We start from the raw sequence: 13,414 nt of genomic DNA, 5'->3' as shown, positions 1-13,414 counted from the left end.
AGAGGTCAAATACCTTAAATGCCTGTTCACTCTATAAACTGCCTGAAGGATTTTCATAAAACATACATTCATGACTCCACTCACAAGGTTAAAGATCAAGGTCACCCTTGGATGTCAAAGGTCAAATTACCCTACTTCAGACTGGTTACCGGTTTTGTATTTAATGAGAATACAGGTAATTGGATCCTAGGTCAGGGTCATATTTGGAGGTCAGATGTCAAAAGGCTTTTCTTTTTGTCCCCTCCATATCTTTTATACCACTAGAAGTATTTTCGTAAACCTGACCTGTATTTTACCTCATCAAGATAACTTGCAAAGTGCACAAACCTGGTCAGAAGGTTAAAGGTCAAAGTCACACTTGGAGATCAAATGCCATTACCACAACATTTTTCCTTCCTATACCAAAGTGGCATCTGCAGATATACACACCTAAAGTGATAAATCCAGTTTCTATTCTAAAAACAATATTTCCTGATTATTAGTTTGTGGATGCTTTCATGAGAATTTCTTTTTTATTAGTGACACTCTACTTTATCAAAATTGGTAATTGTTTGAGAGCTCTATGAAACTAAGGTGTGTAATTTAGGGCTACCATAGCTTACATTTTGAGGGTCATTGAGGTGTTATATTGAGGAGGCTGTTTGGAGAGTAACTGTTGTTTTGGTGTGGCAGTTGTTGACATAAACAGTGTTCATTTGAGGAGGATGTTTGAAGAGTTGGTTTGGTGTGGCAGTTGCTGACATTCACAGTGTTTAATGAAGGAGGATGTTTGTGGAGTTGTTTTGGTGTGCCAGTTGTTGACATTCACAGTGTTTATTAAAATGTTGTAGCGTGAGAGAAACAGAAAAACACTGTTTTGAGATTTATTAATCATTCATACAGGATGATGCGTTAGTAAAACTGCAGGAGGGAACACTTGTTCGAATAAAGACTGAACCGGAAGATTTTGAGCTACAAGTGAATACACTTAATGAAATGCCAGTTGATATAGAGAATAAAGCTGTGTTACATGTAGGCTCGTGTTCTGATACAGAAGTGAATAAACACAGGAGAGAATTTGTTAATACAACAAAAGAAGCATTGCTCAATACAGAATGTGTAATACCAGCAAGATCTGAAGATGGAAAACGAGAAATGCAAGCTTATGACATTGTTATGAATACCAACAATGAAATGTCAGATGATATATTGTTAAAAGTCGAGGTTCCAGTTAACACTGATGATGAAACTTCTGACAGCATAGATAAAGAAATGTCAGGAAACACTGAAACAGGAAGGAAAAGACAGTTTTACAGTCCTTTGATGAAGCTTCATTTTATTGAAAGGTTAAAGAATGGTGAAAGTCAAACATCTATACATAGAGATACAGGCATTCCTGGATCTACTCTTCGTACATGGCTGAAATCTGAACAACAGATACGTAGACTTCTAAATTTTAAGTCTAGGGTTAAAGGCAGAAGTAAGGTAAGTTGTTTCGTTTACTTTCTGGTATGTTAATATATGATTTTTTGTCCAGATACAGTGCATAATATTATGGGGGATATATTGGAATCAAATAACTATTTCTGTCCATCATGTCCCCTCCATATTGTCTTAACTGTTGGAAAAGTTTTCTTAAAACAAGCCTCAATTGTTAACCCCATCAAGACTATGTGCAGAGCGTACAACCCAGGTCACTAGTTCCAATGTCATGGTCACAGTTGGAGGTCAGAGGTCAAATATCCTTTGTTTAAACTTTTGGAAGATTTTCTCAAAACTAACATTCTGTTGTTTACATGAAGACAATGTACAGATCACAAAAGCCAAATCATTAGGTCTAAGGTCAAGGTCCCACTTAGAGGTAAAATTCTCATAGAACTAGTTTTAAGTATGAATTGTTTATCTCATCTACATGATGTGCAGAGCGGACATACTTAACTTCTTGAAATGCTTTCATAAAGCTACCGTAACATCAATTGTTTACCTTGTCACAAGAAAGAAGACTTACAACCCAGTACTTGAAAAGCAAAGGTCATGATCACATCATTTTACTTTCTCTGTCTCAAGTGGCGTCTAGGGGTATTACTCGACTACAGTTGTAGTCATTCTGTCAGACTGACATACTGCTTACATAATTTAGACATACATTATTTCCTAAATAGAGGATGTATGTGTGATACTTTTATGATTTGCTAAAATGACCTGATTGGTGTAGAAGCGTCTTCAAATATCTGTTTTGTGGAGGGATGGAGAAGGGTAGCAGATTGGCAACATTTTTAGCTCGACTATTCGAAGAATAAGTAGAGCTATCCTACTCACCACGGCGTCGGTGTCGGCTTCGGCATCACACCTTGGTTAAGTTTTTCGTACCAGTCCACTTTTTGACAAAGTCTTTTGAGATAAAGTTTTGAAACTTACAACACTTGCTTACCATGTCCAGTTTTAGGCAAGAGTACATAACTCCATCAAGTATTTTGGCTGACTTATGGCCCCTTTTAACTTAGAAATCTTGATTGAGTTTTTCTTACCAGTTCACATTTTGTGTAAAGTGTTTGACATATGGCTTTGAACCTTTTATCTCTTGTTTAATATAACAGTCTCTATCTGTAGACAAGAGTACATAACTTTGTCAACTATTTTGGCTGAATTATGGCACTTTTTGGTCTTGTAAATTGATACAATTTTTGTACAAGTCCATGTTTTGTCAAAACTATTTGACATGTGGCTTTGAAAGTTTGAACAATTGTTTATCATCATGATTTATATTTGTAGGCAAGAGTACATAACTCTGACAACTATTTTGGCTGAATTATGGCCCTTTTTTGACTTGAAAATTGTTTCAGTTTCAGTACAAGTCCATGTTTTGTCAAAACTATTTGACATATAGCTTTGAAACTTTGAACACTTGTTTATCATCATGATTTCCATCTGTAGGCAAGAGTACATAACTCTGTCAATTATTTTGGCTGAATTATGGCCCTTTTTTGACTTGGAAATTGGTTCAGTTTTCTTACAAATCCATGTTTTGTCAAAGCTATTTGACGTATAGCTTTGAAACTTTGAACACTTGTTTATCATCATGATTTCCATCTGTAGGCAAAAGTACATAACTCTGCCAACTATTTTTGCTGAATTATGGCCGCTTTTGGACTTGGAAATTGGTTCAGTTTCATACAAGTCAACGTTTTGTCAAAGCTATTAGACATGTGGCTTTGAAACTTTTAACACTTGTTTATCATCATGATTCCAATCTGTAGGCAAGAGTACATAACTCTTTCAACTATTTTGGCTAAATTATGGCCCTCTTTGGACTTGGAAATCAGTTAAGATTTTGTACCAGTCTGTATTTTGCCTTACCTGTTTGTCATAAGGCTTTGAAACTTTGACCACTTGTTTACCTTCATAGTCTACTTACCTAGGACAAGGACTTTAGCTCAGTTATGGCCCTTATTTGGACATAGAAATTAGTTAGGTTTCGCATACGATTCGATATTTTGTCTATTAACTGTTTGATATATGGCTTTGAAACTTTGAACACTTGCTTACCAACATGGTCACACATTGCAGTATAGTGCAAGACATACCCAGTTCCACAAATGCAGGTACATAGTTGGTCTTACCTGTTCCTTTTCTTTTGTCTGAAAATCTCAGGTAATATTTTGACCCTATACTTCTGTGAATGCTTCGAATAGTCGAGCGCGCTGTCAACAGACAGCTCTTGTTAATGCTGTGGAAGGTGGGCATATTAAAATCACACTGTCCGTCCGTACATGCCCGCTGTGGCGTCTGTGATCTTGTCCGCTGTAACTTTGTCATGAAGGGTTTAAATTCACGACTGTGTCCGTAAGACCCAGCCTAGCTCTAAGGTCAGGTCACACTTAAAAGCTAAAGGTTAACATGACTGTTTCGTGTTCAGTCCATAACTCTGCCATCTATGAAGGGGTTTTGAAATAACTTGGCATAGATGTTTCCCATAATGAGACAATTTGTCATGCACAAGATCCAGACCCCTAGCTCTAAGGTCAAGGTCACACTTAGAAGTCAAAAGTCCATAACTACCATTTATCAAGGGATTTCAAAATAATTTGACACAAATGTTAACCATATTGAGAAGGTGTGTCATGCTTATGACCCGGGTTTCGTAGGTCAAGGTCAAGAAATGATATGTAATTTTTTGCGCAGCCAACTGTAGCATTCTTGGGCAGGATTTGGGGGCATTTGTCACCAATTGTGACAGCTCTTGTTATAATTGTATGTTTTGTTTGTCACATTTTTTCGAGACTGTAGGTCTTTTGGTACTTATTTGTGCAACAAATATACTATATAGATATTGCATTCCTGATGAAAAATGTTCACTGCGAGATATATGAATATCGGCTGAGGCGCCAGTCGAGGTCTATATTCATATTTCGAGAGGTGAACATTTTTCATACCACCCTCTCAGGAATGCAATATTTATTTTTATACCGAAAGATTATAAGGGTCAAAACATTTACTGGAAAATTAACATAATAATCTATTTAACATTAAATGTAATTACTAACAAAATAATGAAGACAGAATTAAAGAGTCTTTATTTGTTAGCACTCATAATTTGTGCTGACTTTTCTGTGTAATAAGACTTTTTTGAAAGATATACCGTATTTTCCCGAATAAACGCCCCAGGGGGCGTTACATTTTCCAAAGAGGGGGCGTTCATTTGAGGTAAAAAAAAATAAAAAATTAAAATTTTTACAAAACTTAAAAAATCGTTCAAACCAACTGTAAAGTGTTTCTGTGTTGTTTAATTCCCCCAAAACGTAATTATTTGGCATCCAAATTAATGCAGGGTGTCTTAAAATTATGCATTTAAATACGGTACCTCATGTATTCCGTGACACGCTCGCGACATTACACATTACGTCATCATACCCAAACAGCTGTGTACTCCGATAATATTTTCCTTAGTACATGCGGGTAGCAATACACAATGTCAGTGGTTTGACACGCTGCTTATGTGCCGGCTTTTAAATTAAAAGTTATTAAAACTGCCGAAGAAAAGGTTAACACTTTGCCGCAAATTTGTTTAAAGTCGACAGGAAGCTTGTGCGCGGGTGGTGCAAAAACAAATCAAAAATGGATTTACCGTTTAATTTTCTGTTTGGTGATTGGATACGTACCGTACTTAGTATAAACGTTTTGGATTTACGGTACATGTACTGTTTAAAAGTGTGTTTAATTCTTAATACGTTGGATACTTACTGTAAATTACTTATTATGTGGACTTATAAAAATGAGGTAGGTGATTTTTTTTTCGTTCTTGTTGACTTTTTTTCCCCTCCAAAACGGGTGGGGGCGTTAATTAGGGGGGGGGCCTTAATTCGGGAAAATACGGTAGTCGAGACGTTTACATAACGCCGACCCCTATATTTAGTCTACTATTTCAACATTGTGTTAATCAGTAACATTCGAAAAACGGCGATAACTTTCTTTTTTCTAAACGAAACATATAAGTGTGAGCACTCATTTTCTAAGTTAGATCATTTCCAATCTCATGGTGGTAGTTTCGATTCAGTATTGAATTAAAAGTTGTTTTCGAAATATTTTGCACGTAACATAAAAAAGAAAATTCAGCCTGGTTCGCACATGCAAGAGCACCAGAAAAGGGTAATTTAATCCTAAAGTATGATTATAATAAACGCCTCATCTGTTCAAATATTTATCGACTCAGTCTTTTAATCAATGCGAAAGTATCAATCTCTCAACGGGAGATATGAAAAAATAATATCACATGCACAGAAAATCAAAACAGCGCTGTTGCGCATGTGGTATGAAATTATGAGGTATATAAATTATGAAGAAATATAAAGATATGAAATGCGCAGAAATTTAAAATAAAGATGCGCATGAGTTATAAAATTACTGGGGAATATGATATATTATTCAAGTTAAACTAATGGGAAATTTGCATTGGACATTTATGTAAGGTATAATAAATCTTACTATTTCATTTACTTATTTACTGGAATGCTGCATATGATAATGTTGTATTATTTATTTTTAGTCCAAAAAGATGGAAACTCGTGTTGAAAAGAAAAGGGAAAACTACACCATTTATGAAAAATTGAAAACTATTGCTCGTGTACACAGTGGAGAGAGCCGATCTAATGTGTGCAGAGACCTTGATTTAGCGGAATCCACACTGAGAGGATGGCTGAAAGATGAGAGCAGACTTAAAGAAGAAATCTTCGCATATGGTTGTCATTCACGTCAAAAGAACAAGGGCTCAAAATGCAAATTATTGTCCGGATCAAAGAGGACAGATATTCTGGATGGAAGCCAAATGGTCTTCAAAAATAAAGAAAAGCATTAAAAATGTGGAAAATTCTGGCTTATACAGATGTTTCCAGTTCTGGCTGGTGGAGTAGATGTGAAGAGATATGACTTGAAATTTTGTAGGTGTTGTAGCAAAACATTTCAGCTGTTTGTAATAATTGTTTTGTTTTGTAACAAATATATACATGTACCTTTAATTTGAAGACCAATATTTATTTCTTAAAAGATAAATAACGTCTTTGAAAATCAGCAAGAAGTAATATCATTATTGTTAAATTTCCAATTTATGTTTCAACGTATGTGCAATAATTTAAATCATTTTCATACGCGCGTCTCTGAAAGAGCGGGGCGTATTATGTGAACAACTATGGCGGGCGGGCTGTGGCGTCCAAAAGCTTAACCGCTTTCTAAGTCGAACAGTTTTCATCCGATCTTCACCAAACTTGCTGACAATGTTTGTGGGCATAATATCTCGGCCAAGTTCGATTACCTTCCAAATCGCCACAGGCACTCTTGGAGTATGGCCCTTAAATTTACGTAACTGAATATTTAGACAGGCTTATTTTGTGAGAGTCTGGCACTCTTGTTTAAAACTGGAGAACCCTTTTACATTTCATCTTAAAAATGTGTTGAATCTGTTGGAAAAGATTTTTTTTAAAGTTCGCTTTAAAGGGTATGAACATTAACTCAAACTTTGCCACATTTTTTCACCAACATGCTTGATGATAATTGTTGTCTATGTTTGCCTATTTGTCCCCTACTAGTGTATCACTGGTGGAGACATATATTTTTCAAGAAGTGTTTTAACAGGAGAGAAAACATGCTAACACTGAGATCACAAGCTGTAATAACCTCAACCAGGGTTTGCACAGACCTGGAAATATGGAAAATCACTCTATCATGGAAATACAATGGAATTTCGAAAAAATAGATTTTATCATGGAAATCCCAAACAGATCATGGAAAATCTCGAAATTGGGCCAGAATTTTTTAATTTTATGGTTCTCGGAAGCGCCGACCTGATTTTTTCGATTTTGAAATGAACATAAAAGTGATTTTGCTAATTTTATTTTTATTTTCCCTGCCGATAGTCCAGAGTGAATACAAGCGAAAATTAGGCCAGTAGGTATAAAAATAGAAAAACCTTGTGACCTCTCTAGAGGCCATATTTTTCATGAGATCTTCATGAAAATTAGTGAGAATGTTCACCTTGATGATATCTAGGTCAATTTCAAAACAGGGTCACGTACCTTCGAAAACTAGGTCAATAGGTCAAACAATAGAAAAACTTTGTGACCTCTCTAGAGGCCATATTTTTCAATGGATCTTCATGTAAATTGGTCAGAATTTTTATCTTGATGATATCTAGGTCAAGTTCAAAACTGGGTCACATGAGCACAAAAACTAGGTCACTATGTCAAATAGTAGAAAAAAACGATGTCGTACTCAAAACTGGGTCATGTGGTAACTGGTGAGGGATTCAGGACCATCATGGTCCTCTTGTTTGGGTGGCTCCACCCCCTATTTTTAAAGTTACGGCCCCTGAAATAAGTCAGAAATGCACGTTTCCATCTAATAATTTGCCTAGCTCAAAAAAAATTTTGATGTAAATTCATAAACCTTGCTTGAGTCTTTATCATGACATGACCTTGCACACTTTGCATTCTTTTTGGTAATTTTATTGCTTATTACAGAGTTACGACCCTTGAAATAGCCAAAATAGTGGATTTTTTGTTTGTGATGCTCACAGCTCAAAAAGTATATGGCCTAGAATAATGAATCCTTTTCATAAAATATTTGTTAAGGCTATATTACCCACATAAGACTGCAAAAATTTGAATTCTTGCCCCTTATTTGTGACAAATGTACCAGTGGGGGGCACACCCTGTGTCCTACCTGGGGTCTTCCTCCACCAAAGCTTGAAAGTCGCCATATTACCTATAATTGTGTCGGTGCGACGTTAAACCCAACAAAAAAAAATAAATAAATGTATGATCCTTGTTCTTGTCAGCCCTATTTTAAAATGATTTTACACAAAATGTGTCTTGGATATTTGGCGTATGATATAGTGCATTTTAATCGACCTGGCGGGGCGGGGTTTCAAGACTGTCCACTGCATTATTGTGTAGGATATGTAGTGTAAGTATATTCGGCAATCTGACTTCTTACTCACTGGCCATCCACCTTGCACTGTAACCACTGTAGCTCTACTAACTTATCTCATTTTCAGCTCACCTGTCACATAGTGACAAGGTGAGCTTTTGTGATCACCCTTCGTCCGTCGTCAGTCCGTCCGTGCATCCGTCAACAATTTCTTGTCTGCACGATAGTGGTTTCATTCATGATTTTATTTTAACCAAACTTGCACACAGCTTGTATCACCATAAGATCAGGGTTTCTTTCTTGAACTGGCCAGATCCCATTATGGGTTCCAGAGTTATGGCCCCTGAAAGGGCCAAAATTAGCTATTTTGACTTTGTCTGCACAATAGCAGCTTTATTTATGATTTGATTTTTACCAAACTGGCACACAACTTGTATCACCATAAGATCTTGGTTCCTTTCTTGAACTGGCCAGACTCAATTATGGGTTCCAGAGTTATGGCCCCCTGAAAGGGCCAGAATTAGCTATTTTGACCTTGTCTGCACAATAGCAGCTTCATTTATGATTTTATTTTAACCAAACTTGCACACAACTTGTATCACCATAAGACCTTGGTTCCTTTCTTGAACTGGCGAGATTCCATTATGGGTTCCAGAGTGATGGCCCCTGAAAGGGCAAAAATTAGCTATCTTGACCTTGTCTGCACAATAGCAGCTTCATTTATGATTTGAATTTAATCAGACTTGCACAAAACTTGTGTCACCATAAGATCTCGGTTCCTTTGCTTGAACTGGCCAGATTCCTATATGGGTTCCAGAGTTATGGCCCCTGAAAGGCCAAAATTAGCTATTTTGACCTTGTCTGCACAATAGCAACTTCATTTATGATTTGATTTTAACCAAACTTGCACAAACTTGTATCACACAAGATCTTGCTTCTTTCTTCAACTGCCAGATTCCATCATGGGTTCCAAGTTATGGCCTTAAGGTCCAATTGGCTATTTGGCTTCCCCATATAGGATTATTATGGTTATTTGTCAACTCAAAATTCTCAACACAATAATTGGATCTGACAATCAGCCATCATAGTTCAGAGTTATTTTATATTGATTACTCCTGATTGTAATCAAAATGGATTTCAATCAGTAATACTTATAGGACTATTGAATTTCATTATTGTCAATAGTTGGACTGAGCCAATCAGGTAGATAACTAGGATGATTTTATGTCAATTACCTCCCTATTTCAAATTAAAATGGTTTATATCTGTAACTAATGAAGATTGATCTGAAATTTCATTATTGTCAACAGATTTTATTTGGCTAGATCCTCTTTTGGTATTACTATGAATTTCTTTGATTTTTCCTTTTACCTACTAAATACCTTATTTTTAGTAACTTTTTATATGCGTAGAAACCGAGACCATCTTGGTACAACATGAATTATTATTCAACAATTTTATTGAGATCTTTTTGAATCTCTTACCATTTAAATTTTTTTTTACTTTTTACGTTTAATACATTTCTTACTTTGTTTTTTTGGCCTTTTGGAACTTAGACAGTTTTTCTGTGGTACACTGGTGTACCTCAATAATTTTAGTGTATTTTAAGCATCATACCTTGTGATTTTTTTTTTTTTGGTTAAGGTTTTTTCCTTTGTTTGTCCTTTTTGGGCCTTAAAATTATTTTTTTGAGGACCTTCTTGTTCTAATTGCAATTGTATAAACCACAGTTGAGCATGAAATATAGGGCCATAGGGCCTCTTGTTTGAGACTATTCCTTTTTGCATAAGCCATAGATTAAATCCACCCCGCCAGGTCGAATAAAACGCACTATATCAGTGACTGACTGTCAACCATAATTGTTCAAATTACTGCCCTAGGTTCAAAAATGGCCATGCTCATATTTGTGACATGTATATAATGTAGGCTAATATAAGAGAAATTTTAAATACCATCTCTGAATCCATAATAGCTAACCCCTTGATATTTATATAATCCTAACTCTGAACTTGTACCATTACATTATACAAACACACTTGAAGCCTTTTATAAAGGTGAGCGCCTAGGGTCATTGACCCTCTTATTTAATGTTTTTATTATTTTGCTTGATGTGAAAATGTACACGTGTTTTGAAAAATAAAATGTTACAATAATATGACTGTTTAATTGATGGATTTGCACTGTTGTTCTGTCCTCAGTCCTCAACACAGCTTTTCTATCTTCAGTCCTCAGACATCTTTTCTACCCTCAGTCTTCAACTAAGCTTTTCTGTTCTCAGTCCTCAACTCGGGTTTGTTATCCTCAGTCAACACCTCAACTTTACTATTCTCATTCCTCACTTCAGCTTTTCTATCCTCAGTCCCCAACTCGAGTTTATCCTTAGTCCTCACCTCAGCTTTGCTATCCTCATTCCTCACCTTAGCTTTTTATGCCCCCACTTTGGTAGGGGGGCATATATATTTGCCCTTGTCCGTCCGTCAGTCCTTCAGAGAATGTTGTGTCGCGCCTAGCTCCAAAAGTATTTGACATAGAGCCACAAAACTTTAAGGAATGTTGATCAGCATGTGTAGTTGTACACCTGGGGTTTCGTGTCCGGATTCATTCAGTCATGTAGGGTTATGAACCCTGATTTAGTAAAAAATTGGTCATTTTAATGTTGTGTCCACGTAGCTCCAAAAATATTTGAACTAGAGTTACCAAAGTTTACAGGAATGTTGGTCAGCATGTGCAGTTGTGCACCTGGGGTTTCGTGTCTGGATTCATTCAGTTGTGTAGGAGTTATGGCCCCTGACTTAGTTAAAAATTGGTCATTTTAATGTTGGGTTGGGCGTAGCTCCAAAAGTATTTGACCTAGAGTCACCAAAGTTTACAGGAATGTTGATCAGCATGTGCAGTTGTGCACCTGGGTTTCGCATATGGATTCATTCAGTATTGTAGGAGTTTTGGCCCCTGACCTAGTAAAAAATTGTCATTTTAATGTTTTGTTGCGCGTATTGTTTTCCCAAAGTTGATCTGTGTCCATTGTCATGTAGTGGGGACATCTGTGTCCCATGGACACATTTCTAGGCTATTCTATGTCCTCAATTTAGCTTTTCTATCCTCAGTCCTGAACTCTGCTTTTCTACCCCGAGGAGGAGCCCGCCCGCTTAGCTCAGTAGGTAAGAGCGTTGGTCTACGGATCGCGGGGTCGCGAGTTCGATCCTCGGGCGGGGCGCATGTTCTCCGTGACTATTTGATAAACGACATTGTGTCTGAAATCATTAGTCCTCCACCTCTGATAATTCATGTGGGGAAGTTGGCAGTTACTTGCGGAGAACAGGTTTGTACTGGTACAGAATCCAGGAACACTGGTTAGGTTAACTGCCCGCCGTTACATGACTGAAATACTGTTGAAAAACGGCGTTAAACCCAAAACAAACAAACAAACAAAATCTACCCCGAGGCCTCAGTTTGGCTTTTCTATCCTTGGTCCTCAACTCAGCTTTGCTGTCCTTAGTCCTCAATTCAGCTTTTCCATCCTCGCTCCTCACCTCAGCTTTCCTCTCCTCATTCCTTACCCCAGCTTTGCTATCCTCATTCCTTGCCTCAGCTTTTCTATCCTCGGTCTTCAATTCAACTTTTCTTACCTCAGTCCTCAACTCAGCTTTCCTATCCTCAGTCCTCAATTTAGCTTTCCTCTCCCCAGTCATCAACTTAGCTTTTCTAACCTCAGTCCTCAACTCAGCTTTCCTATCCTTAGTCCGCACCTCAGCTTTTTGTATCCTCACTCCACAATTCAGCTTTTCTAACTTCAGTCCTCAACTCTGCTTTCCTGTCCTCAGTCCTCAACTCAGCTTTCCTATCCCCAGTCATCAGTTCAGCTTTCCTAACCTCATTCCTCAACTTAGCTTTCCTATCCTCAGTCCTTTCCTCAGCTTTTCTATCCTCAGTCTTCAGTTCAGTTTTTCTAACCTCAGTCCTCAACTCTGCTTTCCTATCCTCAGTCCTCAACTCTGCTTTCCTATCCCCAGTCATCAGTTCAGCTTTCCTAACCTCATTCCTCAACTCAGCTTTTCTGTCCTCAGTCCTCAACTCAGGTTGTTAAGTTTCCCACCACACAGTGGAGTGGCAGACATATTGATTTACTCCTGTGTGTGTGTCTGCCACAAATCTTGTCCACACTCCACAAGTCGAACAATTCTCATCCGATTTTCACCAAACTTGAACAAAATGTGTTTGCCAATAAGTCCTCGGCCAAGTTCGATAACTAACCAAATCGGCCCAGGCACTTGGAATTATGGCTCTTGAAACTTGTTTTTTGATAATCAAAGCACTGAAAGTCTGATAAGGCAGTTGAGGTCTTGGTGCATGGTTGACTCGTATTACTATTCAGATGATTAGGCAGTTGTGGGAGACATGCACTTTTCTTAAAAGCAACTCTAGTTTTTTTTTGTTTTGTGTTTTACAACTAGTCAGTGGCACTGGAATTTTCTTAATTAAGCTCCCCTTCAGAAAAGAGGGGGTGTTTTATTTTGCTCAGTGTCTATGTGTTTCTCTGGACCATTTTGGTTTTTGATCAATAACTTAACAGTTCTATGTCTCACAATGGTCACACTTTATAGGATGGTTGCCATTGGTCAGCAGATGACCCTTAATGTTTTTTGGGTCACTAGGTCAAAAATCAAGGGTACAGTTACTTTGAGACTGAAAATGGTTCCCTATTATATACTAAAGAACACTCTGACTACAGTCATCAAACTTTACTTCACATTGTTTTCATATTATTTAAGGGGATTACACTGGAATTGAATTGATTTTATGTTGATTTCATATTCTAACATGTTTCAGTAAAGAAAGAATTCAAGCATTATATATATCCTAAAATAAACAGTGTATTAGATTCAGACCAGTGAGAGAATATTATGACATCAATTATTATGTCAAATTGCTGCATGATGTTGGTTCATTACTACTAGTATGAATGAAACTCAGCATAATTTCATTATAATATTTCAGTGAGCATATTAGAATGAAAATA

The 13,414-nt window shown here is 37.0% G+C and overlaps 1 protein-coding gene across 4 annotated transcripts in view; it reads left to right on the top strand.

Annotated features, from left to right (window-relative positions):
• LOC123529430 (dentin sialophosphoprotein-like) overlaps nt 1–13,414 on the top strand; it is a 36,902-nt gene that overhangs the window by 16,046 nt on the left and 7,442 nt on the right. Inside the window, exons 4-5 of one of the 4 annotated variants that reach the window (XR_006682138.2) lie at nt 883–1,464; nt 6,023–6,413. The exons of 1 other annotated variant lie outside the window; for it this stretch is intronic. Coding sequence is in view for 2 of the 3 variants with exons in the window: in XM_045309757.2 (XP_045165692.2) it covers nt 883–1,464; nt 6,023–6,331 (891 nt within the window). In the remaining variant the exon portion in view is untranslated. Of the gene's footprint in view, nt 1–882; nt 1,465–6,022; nt 9,154–13,414 lie in introns of those variants that run through there. 2 more of the 4 variants (XM_045309757.2, XM_045309756.2) reach the window with 2 other exon arrangements.

This window comes from Mercenaria mercenaria, chromosome 13 (assembly GCF_021730395.1).
Source record: "Mercenaria mercenaria strain notata chromosome 13, MADL_Memer_1, whole genome shotgun sequence".
Classification (NCBI taxonomy): Eukaryota; Metazoa; Mollusca; class Bivalvia; order Venerida; family Veneridae; genus Mercenaria; species Mercenaria mercenaria.
The sequence above is the reverse complement of the archived record's forward strand: the minus strand, read 5'-3'. Positions and strand labels throughout refer to the sequence as shown.